General features: G+C 36.1%; 1 protein-coding gene across 11 annotated transcripts in view; it reads right to left on the bottom strand.

Annotated features, from left to right (window-relative positions):
* Positions 1-16273, bottom strand: part of SETD5 (SET domain containing 5) — a 79208-nt gene that overhangs the window by 39746 nt on the left and 23189 nt on the right. For 5 of the 11 annotated variants that reach the window (XM_027583174.2, XM_027583179.2, XM_027583178.2 and 2 more), the window contains exons 2-4: positions 8297-8356; positions 4224-4410; positions 3180-3404 (exon numbers count right to left, since the gene is read on the bottom strand). Coding sequence is in view for 4 of the 11 variants with exons in the window: in XM_027583177.2 (XP_027438978.1) it covers positions 4224-4294 (71 nt within the window). In the remaining 7 variants the exon portion in view is untranslated. The remainder of the gene's footprint in view (positions 1-3179; positions 3405-4223; positions 4411-8296; positions 8357-16273) is intronic. The other 6 variants (XM_027583177.2, XM_027583181.2, XM_027583182.2 and 3 more) reach the window with 2 other exon arrangements.

The following is a 16273-nucleotide window of genomic DNA, read 5'->3' as shown; positions in this document are numbered from 1 at the left end:
ATATTAGAGTAATAATTTCTCATCCACCAATGACATGCAAGCATATCAAGGACACAATTACTTAACAGCTGCATGGTAATACCACAGAACTTCAAAATAATCAAAACTGTACTCAGAGGTTATTGTTTACTGACAAATAATAAGAGGAGTTGTGGCTACCATTCTGAATCGCCCATTATTTTCTAGGTGCTTTTATATACATTAATTCATTTACTCTGCAACTAGTAAACATGGTAAATAGCACCCCATTTTTACAGAAGTTGTGGTGGTGAGATTACGTGACGTCACCAAGGTCACATGCTGACAGAGCCAGAATTTGAAACAATGTCTAACTCCAAATCCTGTGGTCTTTCCACTGTGCCTAACTGGTTTGGAAAACCAGGATAACATTCTATCTTTAAAGAAAATGATATGAAAATTTAAGTAACCAGGCTTATTGAGAAGCCTAGTTTAATATCTTTTCATACCCTCACTGAGTGGAAAGCAAACTGTTCAAGTATAATTTGTTAATATAAAAACATTATCAATGTGTTCAAATTTAGAAATTTAATTTTAAGCCTTTACTTCATAATGAAAAGGCATAGGTAACAAAGGACAAACTATAAGTTTTGGGGAAAAAAGAACTTTTAACTCTGAATGTTACCTGGTTAAGTTTCAGGGAATTTTGAAAGATAATTAAGGAATGCAATCGTATGACTTTGCTGAACTCAATAATGGATTATCTGTCATTTAAATTAACTAGAACAGAGATTCACAAATTGGAAACTCCAAGGACACATATAACTCAGCCTTGGAGATCAAAGGGTCTTTTAGGGAATCAAATAATGCACAGTTTGTTTTAATGAACATACGTTTTTCCTGCTTGCAAGTATACAATACACAGTACTTGGCAGGAATAAAGTGTGCAGTTCAATGTGGTGCAATGTCAGCTGAGAAGTGAGGGATAAAGAAAATTCTGAGATATATCCAACTCACCCAGTTATATGCTCCAAAACTGAGAAGGGATCTTATTAATAACAGCAAAGGTAATTTCTAGGTGAAGAAGAACTTTAGACATAGGAAAGTATTCTGTTAGTGAAGTGCATGCATTTTATTCTTTAAGAGTGTCTGCAAGATGGGATCTGGGGTGGGGGTACATCAAGAATGCAGGTCAGTATTCTTGAGAAAAGATGATCTGACATGGCTCACTGAGAGGCAATCAGCTCTGAGTATTAGGAAACAGGTGGGGTTTCCTAAATGAAACTGAAGGCAAACAAGCATTAATAAAATGAAGGCAGACTTTAGTTTCTATGATGGACAGTTAAGAGAAAGTAATAACTTTCAACATCGTTAATTCACTAGATAAACAAGTATTCCAAAAAAGCTGTACGTATTTTATATAAGAGATTTTGTACCATTGAACACATGGGGTGAAACATGGCAGCTGTTTATTAGAAATGGAATTTTTCTGGACGGGAAAAAGGAAAGTGGCATGAAATAAAAGATGGCCATGGAGATGGAGCTATGTTGGTTGTATCTTACCCATCTCCAACTGGGTAAATATGAACATATGCACTTCATGTGCAAGTCTAGGGAATAAAAATAAAATGTATTTTGTGGAGGTTAAAAGGCCATCCCACTGGACAATACTTTCTACTAAAGCACAGCATTTAATATATTGCTATGCGTGCCAAATATTAAAATTTAAGCTCATATCTTTTGATGAGGAAACTGCAATTTCCATGCTGGCTATTAATTAAATAGTTACATGTTGACAGATAACTATACAATTTCCTAGGTTATTTCTTGACATATATATCAGCTCTTATCTATATTTCAAAATATGGATTAAAAATCTGAAGTGTTAGGATTGCACTTCCTTATTAGCCAACCATTTTATGCAAATGTAATTATAGCCTATGTTTGAACTACTATGACAGTTGGGCACATACACAGAAGCCATGCTTACAACAGATATTGCATCAATTGTGTTCTAAATACAACATGTAACCTGCTGCTATAATGCTAACCTCTTGGAAAATGAAATTCATTTACAGCAGAACTGTAAATTCAGAAAAATCCTTGTTTTTACTGTTTTATCTAGAGGTTCTCCTACAAATACATAAAAAATGCATAATGCCTACTGTTGTTATCAGATTTAAAATCCCATGAGATAAGGTCTAGGTCTTTTACTCAAGTTGAGTATGTTGCTCTTCATACCAAGTTTAATTTTAGAGTGCCCAGAACAGAATATGCATGACAGTGAAATATGCATGGTGAAACAATATCATCTAAAATGTAACAGAATGGTACATAAGCTAATTGCCGACATTCTCCTGCTTTGTAGAAATACTAAAGGAATAACTATATAACAGTATCAGAAATCTGTCAAGAAATTACAGATGGAATGTTTCAGGAAATAGAAACATCACAGTCAAATTTTTAGGCCAAAAGTCTGCAAATACTTCTGGACTCCCTAGCAGCATTTATGGGTGGTGATCTCTGCACTCTGGGAAAAACACCAGTTTTAAGAATAATTGCTTTAGGTTTTTTTCTCTACTAGTCCCAAAGTCATTGATTTAATCTCTCTGTTGAAATTTCTCACAAATGTTAATGCTCTCTACCTGTGTAGTTTGTTAGTCAATCCATGTAAGAGGTAGTGGTTGACTTTATAAAATTTTGTTAACACTATACAATTATAGTTCCTAATGCAGGAAGATTTTTTAAGTACTTGGGAAATAGTTAGAAACTTGGAAGTCTCAGCTACCGGCATAACTGAATCTCTCAGGCATGCAAAAAAGAATAAATAAAAATAAAACAGGAAAAAAAGCCCTGGAAGGAACACAATTCCACCCTTCCCATCCCCCACCCTCCATCTTCCTTTTTATATGGGAATACGGCCAAAAACTTTCAGTTCTTAACTACCCCAGAATATAGTATACTGCTTCTTGGGGTAGCTTCATTTTAAGTCTTCCTCTCTAAGGAAGACAATAGATAGTTAAGTAATCCTAGGTGGCTTTGTGAAGAAAATATACATGCTCTTTACTACATTCTCAGTTTTAAGGAAGAAAACCACTATTAATCAGGGATGCAGTTGAACCCAGAGCTCTGGTACAGTTGCTTTGCTTTGCTGAAGGGGGAAGAATCCCCAGGGACTATGAAAATGGCAAGAGAAACAGGGGAATTAGAGCAACACCCACCTCACTCAAGAAGTGGCTGTGGGATCAAGAGTCTGAACTGGACCTGAACATATTCAAAACACCAGGATTTTTCCAGCCCAGACCCTAATCCCTGGTACTGCCTGGAATAGACTTGGCTTCTGGGGGTGTGCTGCCCCCTAGGCCCCTTGGGTCTCTTTCGCTGGACTTTCACATCCTGGTGTAGTGCCACTTCGTCTTGAAAGGTAGGGGGCTTCCACTTCCTTTCTGTAAGCAAGGAAGATTGGGTACAAGGGAGGTAAAAGGACAAGAGGGGGAATCTGTGAGCAGGGGGATCTTGGACAACTTAAAAGAGAAGGGATACAAAAGGCTAAAATTTTTTAAACTGTGAATAATATATAAAGTTTTATACTGAAGGCCTACCTTCATTGCCATTTGGTATTTAAATTCTTCAAGAATTGAGTCTATTTTAGGGATTGGGCTTTTCGACAAACTCTGAATTCCTAAAGCTGCTCTTAGCTGAAAAAAAAGTTTGGTACCACTGATTTTGAAGGTCCTCTTTCTAGGCAATGAATATTTTATAAAAACAGATGACACTGCTTTCAATGTTTTCTACCCCAAATATGAGAAGTTCTAAGTAACCTGCCCAAATCAAGTTTTAGCCCCTTTACTCCAGAACAGTGAGAAGTACATAGGAAGAGGCCTTCAAGGAAAATCAGTTGGAGAGAACTCCTCCTTATCTCCATCCTCAGAATAATCATTAACTCTAGAGAAGCACGTAGTGACACCTACTTTATTTCAATCTTTCCCACCCATCAAAACAAATGAAAATGTAATCACTACTGTGCAAATTCAATTCAATTACATTATTTATTAAGAACCCCCCCCCCCCACCAATTCTTTTCCTTCCCTTTCTAACTCTTTTTTTCCTCCAGCTTCTATGGGCAAAAAGGGAAAGGTCTAATGTCATTTACAGTGGGCTAGGCTTGGATTTAGAAAATACTGCATACTTATTATTAGATGCCCATAAGAAGTTATTTCCACACAAACTGGTAACGCACCTACTACCCAGAAAGTAGCACTTACTCTGATCCAGCAGCCATATCTGAGTAGGATGTATCTGGTGTGGTGACTCCCAGAGGGATTGCAATGCTCATGACGTCCAATACAGCACAGAGTGGAAATCACGGGGTCCAATTAATGGAGACTGGCCACTCTGAGAGTGGGGGTGAGCTGCACAGCCTTAACCAACATGTTATGGACATGAGGAATCCTGCCACACAAAAGGAAAATAACTAATAACCAGATAGTTCTTTACATTTACCCTAAATGCTACTGAATATTTTCCCATTTTTATTTATTTGTAAAAAGAAGATTTATATATTAGAGTGAGAAAGCACATGAGCATGAACGGGGAAGGGGCAGAGGGTGAGGGTGAGAATCCTAAGCAGACTCCCTGCTGAGCACGGAGCCCAACATGGGGCTTGATCTTACGACCCTGAGATCACAACCTGAGCCAAAACCAAGAGTCAGATGCTCCATCAAGTGAGCCACCCAGGCGCCCCTATTTTTCCATTTTTTTTTTTAAAGATTTTATTTATTTGACAGAGAGAGACACAGCGAGAGAGGGAACACAAACAGGGGGAGGGGGAGAGGGAGAAGCAGGCTTCCCGTGGAGCAGGGAGCCTGATGCGGGGCTCGATCCCAGACGCTTAACGACTGAGCCACCTAGGCGCCCCCCCTATTTTTCCATTTTTAAAGTAAGTCTTTTAAGGGATAAATATAAAACAAGTATAGGAAAGGATCTACACAGTGTCCTATTTTATTGTGTACTGCATTAATGTTCTACAAAGTGAGGTAGCAAAAGTTATGCTTACTTTTCATTTCTATTTGTTTTTTTCTTTTTAGCTAACGGGGGAAGTATAGTCTGCCTAGCTCGCTAGCAAGTACATTTCTAGCATTCTACAAACTGCTCGTCAAACAAAATTTCTAGCAGCCCAGAACTCACATAGTAAGCTTTAATGTATAGGATGGCAAATAGAAATATCAAAGTTTAACTAAATTCTTTAATAATTAAAGTTCTTCATTTAGAGGCTCCTGGCTGGCTCAGTTGGTGGAGCACGCTACTCTCTTAAAAAAAAAAGATCTTCATTTAAACTTTTTTCCCCTTGGCCACAAATAAATGCAGTTTTACCAGCAAACAACAATGTTATTTCTTCCAGATTAAATATGATGATAAAAGAGATGTGTTTATATTTCACTGGACATAGCTGTTCGTGATAAAACTCTTTTCCCTCTTTGAAACCATTTTTATTTTAACTGTAATTTTGGGAGAAGATGCAATTGTCTTAACTATATTTGTGAGGTAACATCCACTGATAGGTATAAATAAAAACAAACTATAAAGAGTAGTTTCATAATAAAGGTTAGAAAATTTTCTATGGAAAACCAGAGAGGATACCTTGAGTTGCTGACCACAACCAGTGGAATTTGGGAACAAAAAGACTCACAAACTACTAACGTGTAAAAAACCAAAAGTACATTAAGAGAGTGGGGTGCCTGGCTCACTCATTAAAGCATGTGACTCTTGATCTCGGGGCTGTAAGGTCAAGTCCCAACTTGAGTACAGAGATTACTTAGAAATAAAATCTTTGAGGGACACCTGGGTGGCTCAGTTGCTAAGCATCTGCTTTCGGCTCAGGTCATGATCCCAGGGTCCTGGGATCGAGTCCCGCATCAGGGAGTCTGCTTCTCCCTCTCCCTGCCACTCTGCCTACTTGTGCTTTCTCTCTCTGACAAATAAATAAAATCTTAAAAAAATAAAAAATCTTTGAGGGGTGCCTGGGAGCTCAGTCGGTTAAACATCTGACTTTTGATTTCGGCTCAGGTCATGATCTCAGGTTGTGAAATTGAGCCCTGCGTTGGGCTCCACGCTCAGCGTGGAGGCTGCTTAAGATTCTCTCTCTCCCTCTCCTCCAACCACCCCCTTCTCTCTCTCTCTCTCTCTCTCTCTCTCTGAAAAAAGAAAAAAAAAGAGTATATTAAGAGATTTGAGGGTATGGTGCAGAGGGGAAAAAAGTAAACTCTGTACAATTTTATATTAGTGGTTTTGTATTAAACTATTGAAAGAATGAAACCAGAAGCATTTTATGTGGGAGGGAAGAAAGTCAGTGTGAATGTTAAAGACCCAGATTAATAAAGAATTTTGCAAAAAGACTACAAAAAGAGTCATGATTGATTTGCTGAATCATCTTAAGATAAATAAGACAAAAGAAAAATCAGTTACTTAGAGAAATTTAATGAAATGAAAAGTATGTGATACAAAGTCAATCCAGAGAATTAGTGCAAATTTTAAATGACCATATAAGATGCCTAAATCATAATTTGATACATAAAGCAAATTAATGTGGATAAAAAAACCAACTGTGAACAGTGCATCAGGCCAAGATTTTTAAGAACACATAAAGATAATATTACTCTTTTGTGTTATTTTAGAATACTAGAAACAGCTATAAACTAAGCAGTCCTCTCTGGCACCTACACTCTAGAGCTGGATCTCATCAAGATCTAGGACTCTCCAAACCTGGGTGAAGCAAGACACTGGTTCCTACAACTGGAGGCGACATATTGCTAGACTTGGGACTGAAATAAAAAAAGCAAATTTTCCTATTGTTTCCTCACAGCTTACAAAAGAGAAGTGACTAATATAACTCTTTGGGCCCACCTGACACATAAAACATTTCCTTTCCCTAACAATGTATCTAAACAGATTTAGGCAGTACATCCTCCAAGCCTCTGAGAAATTGAAGTAAAATCTACAAATAATAGGAGAGAATACTTATCAAATAAGGTCAAAAAAATAGTTAAATATTGGGGGTTGTTGGTTACAACTACTCTAATTTTATTATCACTCTATAACTTGAACTAAAAAGAAAAAACGAAAACCAAAAATCCCAGAAGTTGCCTGGCTTGATAATCAGAACAGAGTCTGATAATGATCATACCTCCCCTTAACCAATACAGGAATCTCAATCACATGTTATATTTTCACTAAAGGATAAAAAAAGTTATTCAACTCCATTAAAAAGCTTCTGTCATAGCCATTACTATTCTATGCCCATAAAAAAAAAGACCTCTAGAAGAAAGACAACTTATAAACTTAAGCTGCCAAGTTATTTTTCTGAGAGTAATTTTTAAAAGATATACTAAAAGGAAAAAATGGGAAAATTATTAGATAATATTTCCTTAATGAGTGAATAAATGATTAACACATTCCTTACTGAAATCTCAACCTAGCTAATTTGGAGACTTGATAAATACAAGAAACATTAACTACTTAGCTATGAATTTCTCTTTCATGAATTCCTCCATCTTCCTTTTGTCTAGTTTTACAAGACTCTTCCTCTCTTCTGATGAAGACAATCATTATAGATTAGCATGGCCATCTTCTAAATAATGCTTTTACATTAAGTGATGGGCATTAAGAAGGGCACTTGATGTAATGAGCACTGGGTGTTACATGCAACTGAAAAATCACTAAATTCTACCTCTGAAACTAATACTACACTATCTGTGAACTAGAATTTAAATAAAATCTTGAAAATAAATAAATACATAAATAAAGCTTTCAAATTATTAGGCTTCTTAAAACTAAAAACTGTTAACAAAATCAAATTTCTCATATAACCCTGAGAATCGTTCCTTCCCTAAATAAAACTGCAAAATGTGGCTATTAAAATATTAACTGAAGACTTAATCATCTATATGCAATATTTTATTACAATTATTCTAGTCTTATAAGCCAAGACAACAGACTCTTAGTAGTTTACCAAGCTTAGTAGTACAGAATTTATTAACTTATCTCATAGTTTGGAGAGGTGTCCTAGAGTGAGAAGTTAACTCTGTCTCTAGGTAGAACAATTTCAAGATATCTTTTACTTATTCAATTTTCTGTCTCTTTCTACCGTAATATAAACTCTGTGAGGACACGATTTTTGTGTTTTTGTAGTTCCAGTGTTCAGAATGGTGTCTGGCACACAGAAAGTGTTTAAGAATGTTTGCTGAATGTATTATGATCACCATTATCTCAACATATGATTTTAGCATTCATTACAATATAAAAATTAAAACAAATGTAAAGGATTTACTAGACTCATCACCTTTTTATAGACCTCCAAATATGAAGTCCCCCAAAATTATCTGCCAGTAGCTCTGAAGACCTAGAAAAAGTTGAGACACAGATTAGTACAGAAAGAAATAACAACGATGGACGCGAAGAACAGAATTATACAGAATATTTTCTTTTTTAGGGGAAAGACAGAGGAAGAGTGAGCAAACATGCGTGTGCATGAGTGGGGGTAGAAGGGGCGGGGGTGGGGCAGAGGGAGAGAGACAATCTTAAAAAGGCTCCATGCTCAACATGGAGCCCAATGCGATGTGGGGTTCAATCTTATGACCCTGAGATCATGACCTGAATCAAAATCAAGAGATGAATGCTTAATGCCACCCAGGCACCCTGAATTATACAGAATTTTTTACACAGTAATTTATTTCATTTCTACACACTGCCTTGTTAACCATCCTATGTTTCATTTAGTACTTTATTTCTGTCCTTTAACCATGATACCCTATTTTCCTATAAAGCCAGAACCTAAATAAAGAATGGAAAAGGAAATTATTATTAGACTTAAGAAGTGGAAAATATTATGTCACTGGGTAATATTCTTCTCTTCAAATGAGCATTCTCTCCCATTTCCCAAGGGACTTCTTATCTCTTCTAGGAGGTGCTTCTCCACTGACCCACTCCCAAATGCAGAGGCTTTTCTTTTAACCAAATATCAAGTTTACTTTCCAGTCAGACAAAAACCTACCATCACCTATTAAAGTATAAAATCATATTACTTCTCCCCTCCCCCCCACATTCATCCCACTTATCCTCTTGTTCTACTTAAAAAAAAAAGACTGACAAATGGGAGTCAATTCTACTTGTGGTCAACTCCATGATGGAACATGTGGAAAAACAGAGCCTTAATAAACTATCTACCCTCCAAATAGCATACAAAAATAGGTGATTTTGTGGGGGAAAAGTCAAATTTAACATTAGCCAGAAGAGGGAATTAATAACTAAATGTTAATATATCATATATGTGAAAAGAGCTGTTTTTGGGATTCTACTTACCAAGCAATAGAGAGGAAATGTACTTTTCTGTCAATATTTTGTGGATTTCTAAATTTATAAAAAATTGGAAAATAAACTATTTTTTAAAAAGATTTATTTGAGAGAGAGAGCAAGAGCACAAGCGGATGGAGGGGCAGAGGGAGAGCGGGAGAAGCAGACAACCCACTGAGCATGGAGTCCGATGTGGGGCTTAATCCCAGGACCCTGAGATCTAACCTGAGCCGAACTCAGACACTTAACCGACTGAGCCACCCAAGCACCCCTAAACTATTCTTTAGAAACAATTTTGAAAGAGCATACAGAATTATTATAAAAATAAAAGGTATGAAGGTAACAATAAAAGGAAGAAAAAAAAACAAGTTTTGAAGAAGCAGACGCCCTTAGCAACAAGTAAGAAAGACGGTAAGAAATGACAGGAGGAAGAGAACTAAATATATGAATGTTCAGTAGGGGAAATGAATACATCAGAATTTCAATTTAATATCAATTCAAATTCATACCAATTTGTTTTTCCAGAACTATTCATCAGAATCCACAGAACACTAGTAAGTTCTTGGGATTCAGAAGCAGAACCAGCCAGTAGTCTCCCAGTACTGAGTACTCTTTTGAGAAGTCACCATTTACATGCACACACAGTTTCTGGAGAAAAGGCTGTTAAACAGAACATGACAAAAATGTTCTATAATTACCCATCTTTTTAACTGGGTTCAGAAATGGTCAATAGTTTCTGTATGTGTCATTCTGACAGTCTCTTCTCTATATGACTTGCTGAAAGCACAAGACCCGTGTGACCTATTTGGTCACTCTCAGAGCAGACAGACAAAAAGTGTTTTAAGAACAATTCCAACACAGATTTCAGAAAAAGAAATTGCATCAGCCAGGTGAGCCGGAAGCAGCTGGGAGACAAGAGTCCAATAAACAGCCAATCCAATGAAAGAAATTCAGAACAAGTCGGCTTCAGTAATCCTGTGAAGAGGACTGACAGGAAGAGGAGTGCCGCTTTAGAAAGAAGAGAACAGGCCTCATATGCTTCAGACAGTCTTTGTACTGAGGCTGTGGACCTTGGCCATTCTCCCAGAAATGATGCAATCCTGATGAACAAGATCTGCTGCCAGAGAAACAATTGTTAACAGCCTATGCAGACAGCAACTCAGCCAAGGAGCAATCTCTGATCAACTCTCTTCACAAACCCCCCAAAAGCCAAATCTCTTCCTCAATTTTGGCTTCTGACAAAACATGTAAGTGAATACACATTTAAATATATATGAACAAGCCATCTTCCCAAAATGTCCCTTTTGTTTGGTTTTTCAATATCAATCACCCATAACTAAATTTGAAATAAAACATTGAGAACATTTCTACTTTTATGAATAAGCATATTAACAACAAGGTATTAAAAGCAAGGTATTAACAACAAGGTTGAAATTTTACACTTATTTTCCTCACTCTCATTAGAAAACATTTTGAAAAGTAGTAGTGGCTTCCCTATGTATGAAAATCACTCTGGAATCTAGGACCCAATTATGAGATTTCAAAGTAAGGACAAACATGCACATTCACTAGTTCAGGGCCAGGAAAGTATATTTTATAGTTATTTTTGAAGTTATGTGACTCAATATGTTAAAGATAGGCAAGTTATTAGAGAAAGAGAAAAAATCTCTTGTTGTTTAGGTGGACATAAACAGTAGGCTGAATAATGTAACAGCTTGCAATACTTAATTTTCTCAAGAGCAACAATATTACTTCAGATCTTTTAAGAGGGTTAATGATTATTTTCATCCTACTAGCAACAACTTACTGTTTTTGGAATCTAAATTAAAAATATCCTCAATTTAAAAATCCTCCCTAGATTCCTCATCTCCTAGGTCTGGTTTTAGTATTAAATTGTATATACAGTACTGCTATAAAATTATTAGGATTTTACCTCCTCATTTACTAAATAAAAGACCCTGCATACAACTCTTAGTTTTCTAAATTCCAACTAGCCATAAGCTATAATCAACCAAATTTCTTCCTTTCAAAAGCAGTAACTCTGAAACTGTGATTCACTAAAAACACAAGCATCTAAGATGTCTCCTGAAATCAATATATTCAGCCCAATCTACTATCCCTATTTTTAAACTATTAAATAATGAAAATGAACAGATGGACAGAATAACTCTAAAGTAATAAAAGATCTACAGTAGGCTCGTAAGTGAATAAATTTAAGTCAGTTAAGAGGAGGAAAAGAATTTTAGAAAAGTTTTCAAAAAGGGTTAAGATAAAATAGCCATTAATTAAGATTCAATTTCTGAACCTACTGATCATTCAAAATTTTGTTACACATGTAAGTTGGGTTTCTTCTTAAATATTTTTTTTAAAAAAAGATTTATTTATTTGAGAAAGAATGCACGCACTCATGGGAGCAGTGGGGATAGAACAGGGAGAGGGGGAGAGGGAATTTCAGGCAGACTCCCCGATGAACACAAAGCCAACTTGGGGCTTGATTTCACAACCCTTGAGATCATGACCTGAGCCAAAACCAAGAGACGCTCAAGTGAATGAGCCACCCAGGCGCCGCTATTCTTATTTTTTTTTTTTAAAGATTTTATTTATTTATTTGACAGAGACAGCGAGAGCAGGAACACAAGCAGGGGGAGTGGGAGAGGGAGAAGCAGGCCTCCCGCGGAGCAGCGAGCCCGATGTGGGACTCGATCCCAGGACCCTGACACGATGTCCTGAGCCGAAGGCAGACGCTAAACGACTGAGCCACCCAGGCGCTGCTATTCTTAAATACCTCTATACTGGGGCGCCTGGGTGGCTCAGGTCATAATCTCAGGGTCCTGGGATCAAGCCCTGCATGGGGCTCCCTGCTCTGTGGGAAGCCTGCTTCTCCCTCTCCCACTCCCCCTGCTTGTGGTCCTCTCTCGCTGTGTCTCTGTCAAATAAATAAATAAAATCTTAAAAAATATACTTTTATACTTCAATTTCTTTTGAACAACTTTACAAATGAGTAAAAAGGAGAGATAGGGAAAGAGTATTAGAAAGTTTTTTTTTAACATGATTATTACCCTCAATTTTTAAATCACAGAGCAGTTCAAAATGCAATAAATAAATGAATGCGTTTTATCTACAAGACCAACTTGTCTAAGAACTAATGTGGCAGCTGCCATTTATATGCTTATCTTTCATCTTCAACCCAAACGGAAGTATCAAGGAAAAACAGTGCCACTGCACTGTAACATATCACTTTTGGCCTTGAGAAAAGAAAAAGTATGTTAGGAAAAAGTACTATATTAAGAGGTAGGAAATAAGAGTTCTAGCCTACAACTTAAATATCTGGTGATCTTTTTATATACAATCTTTAATTCCTCAAAGTAAAATCTCAATGGCCTTCATTCTGTTCCAGATATCTATGAATCCTGGCATTGGTTTAGGCAATTCATGCAATGTCTCAAAGTCAGTTTTCTTATCTGTACAACAGAAAGAATAATACCTGTTCTGCTCACTCACAGGTGCATGTGAACTAGTGTTTGTAGCAAATAGAGTTTAAATGATTCTCTGCAACCTTTAAATATATGTGAAGAGGAGCTGCTACCTAATAACATGAATGTGGCCAAGTTATTTTTACTATTCTCCAACAGTGTGTATTTCAATTTTGCTACTGTAACTAAGGTGAGAAGAGGATATGCCGGGAAACATGAAAAAACAGTGTAGCAGAGGTAAGTGATAAGCATTTGAAGAATTATTGGAAAATAGGAAATGAACTCTAAGAGTTAAGTGTTCAGAGATCTGGTGAAAAGTTCGTGTAATTAGATGGTATAAACTCTAAGTTAGGCTTATAATCTGAAGCAAGTTAATGTAGGCAAAGAATCTAGAAGTAGTTCAGGGCCAAAGATGAAGAAAAGAGAAAAACTGGAAGTAAACAATGGACACTAAAGAAATTCAGACTAAGGTAATTTAGAGTCAAGATAAAGTTTTCTTGTTCTCTCACCTCTTCTTCAACACTTGTTTATCCCTTGGCTCCTCTGCCTAAATTTATACTCCCTTTAGGGGCTATTGGGCTTGGCACAATAAACAGATGTCTATAAAAGCTCCAAGTTTACTAGAATAGGAGGTAATTAAAACCCGGTTTTTGTAAAAAATCCTATTTTAGTCCGCAGGAAGAATTTCTTTCCCCATGAAAAATTTCATTAATGGCAGTATTACAGATTCCAAGATATACTTAGTTGTTCTTGGAGGGGAGGAAAAGTTAGGATAAGAGTACACATCATAAATAATGAAACTAGATACTATGATTTTATATTATTTTAGGTTCACACACAAAAAATATTTTATGTACACCTGATTTAACAGTGATAAACAGGTATTTACTGCTAAACTAACCAAAGATGCACAGACTCTTTCTATCCTTAAGAATCAGGAAAATTTTAGGCTTCTAAGTATTAAATAAAGATGACACCCTCAAAAGAACTTCCAAGGGCTCTGTAAAGAGATATTCTAAAGACTTTCTGAAGGTTCTGTCCTACTGTGTTAGGAGCCTCAGAGTATGCTTTAGAGCCATACACCACACTAAAAAGGAAAGGAAAAGAACATCTTACCCCTTTATGTTTGCCTTCTCTGTCCAGACTCTTATCATTTTCAAACCCTGAAATAGGAACCACACTTCCTTACTCCAGATGAAGTGGGTTGTGCACATTTATGAGGCATTAATATCTGTTATACTTTCAGTAGTTTGGGAAAATTTCTCCAGTTCATAAAAAATTTAGGAATTTAAAGTTTACAGTCTATTATTTTGAATAATAGATGAAAAACACTGCTACAAAAATATTAACTTGTAAGTTAATATTACAAGTTGATGAAAAAACACTGCTACAAAAATATTAACTTGTAAGAAGTCACATACAAAGTGGTACCTTCAAAAGAAAGAATATTAAGATTTTAATGTATAGCTTCTATTTATTAAATTACTATTTACTTTGGATAGCAATGTCTTAATTAAAACAAATTTTTAAAACTTAAGCATCAATTATTATTGGTGCTATGCTAGAAACACAAGTCCAGACTAAAATTCCTGGCTCTCTTGGGATTTATATTATCTAGGTTTGCCAGTTTTTTCTTCCTTCCTTCCTTCCTTCCTTCCTTCCTTCCTTTCCTTCCTTCCTTCCTTCCTTCCCTCCCTCCCTCCCTTCCCTTCCTTCAACAAACATGAAGTGAGTAACTACTATATATAAAAACTATGTTAAGTACTATTTTAAGATGTTTCTCTTATCCAAAGCAGGAGAGGGTAGGCAATTTGCAAACTCTTTAGGCTTGCCTATGTGCCAAGTATTGCATTTTCACAACCATGAAGGGAAAAAAAATCCTACCTAAAGTGTGCCTCTATAATTGAGTCATTCTGAAGAGAAAACAACACCCTCCTCTTAAAAAAAAAAAAAAAAAAAAACCCCAGACCACTCCATAGTTTAACAGTGACACAGAGGAGTCTCTTAAAGGAAGAAATCTCTTGAATTGTTTAGACAAGACTTATCACTGACTGGTCTTATGGAAAATTCTATTAAGAATGAAGGAAAATAGGCAGCAAGAACCCTCAAAACAGACAAATAGAACCTGACCATACATGTGTCAGGATTAGTAGGCAGACCAGGTAGCTACGTATATTAACAGTAAAGGAATTTAAAGCTTAACATTTCTGATACACACAATAGAGTTCCCCTCCCAACCAATAGCTGTATCTGTATTCTTAACATATTAGAAATAATAAATACTTGTAAAAATAGGCAAACTTTACGAAAGCATAAAAAGTAGAAGTGAAATTTTCACATAATTCCACTTCCCAAACATACCCAAAAATAAAAGTGATAACTCTACAGTTCTTTTATCTGCATTGTTCATTTAGCAGGTTTTGGACATTTTCTATATGCATATGTATAAATTTTCTTCCTCTTAAATGATGGCACAGTATCTATCGTATGGCTCTTCTGTAATTTAAGTCAATCCTGTACAGGTGGATGTTTAGATTGTTGCTAATTTTCCATAACATATATAACTGAACAGTCATGTACATATGCCTTTAACATATACAAATGTTTTCTTAGGATACATTCCTAGATGTGGAACTACTGAAATGTCATGAGCATGTATCAGAGATGTCAAACCACCCTCCACAAAGTTAAAATCATTTTACACAGTCCCACATAGTGTGTGAAGGCTGGCTATATTTTCTCATAAGGTTTAAAATAATTTCAATTCTAACTCTGCTTATAGAGTCTTCTATTTAGAAGACTACATTCTAAAAGAAAACCCTAAAATGAAAGTCAACTGCAAATTCTCAACAATTCTGATACTTTTACGACTACTGATTGGATGTGCTATTGTTCTGTGAAATTCTTATATACTAAGAGATCTCATTTGCTTTTTCACTAAATTTGGGCTGGGATCTTCAAAATAAAACATACATAAAGCACTATTTCAGAACCAAAGTATTTTATGGTTGTCCCATGAGATAATTTTTAACTTTTTTAACAGAATGCACCAAGATCTAAATTTCTTCTTCCAGTAATGAAAAACTAAACTATGCTAACGACCTATAACCTAGCTAGCATTTGTAGGGTTCTGATGGGACAAAATTCAAGTAATCTAGGAAGATTTGGGTTCTTTGGTTTCAAAGAAGTTATCAAAAACTCTGTTCTAGGGGTGCCTGGCTGGGTCAGTCAGAGGAGCATGTGACTCTTGATCTCAGGGTTGTGAGTTCAAACCCCACACTGGGTGTAGATTACCTAAATAAATAAACTTAAAAACAAAACCAAAAAACTCTTCCTAGCAGTCCTGCCTCAAAGTATAAAATAGGATGCCCTTCATTTTTAATGACACTTGGAAGGAGAAAAAACTTTAAAACTGTTAAGAGGTTTGTCGATACTGATTTACGAAAAGATAAAGCCAAAACACTAAATTTTTACAGTGCCTACAAATTCAAGAC

This window comes from Zalophus californianus, chromosome 1 (assembly GCF_009762305.2).
Source record: "Zalophus californianus isolate mZalCal1 chromosome 1, mZalCal1.pri.v2, whole genome shotgun sequence".
NCBI lineage: Eukaryota > Metazoa > Chordata > Mammalia > Carnivora > Otariidae > Zalophus > Zalophus californianus.
Note: the sequence above shows the minus strand (reverse complement) of the source record. Positions and strands in the feature narration are given on the sequence as shown.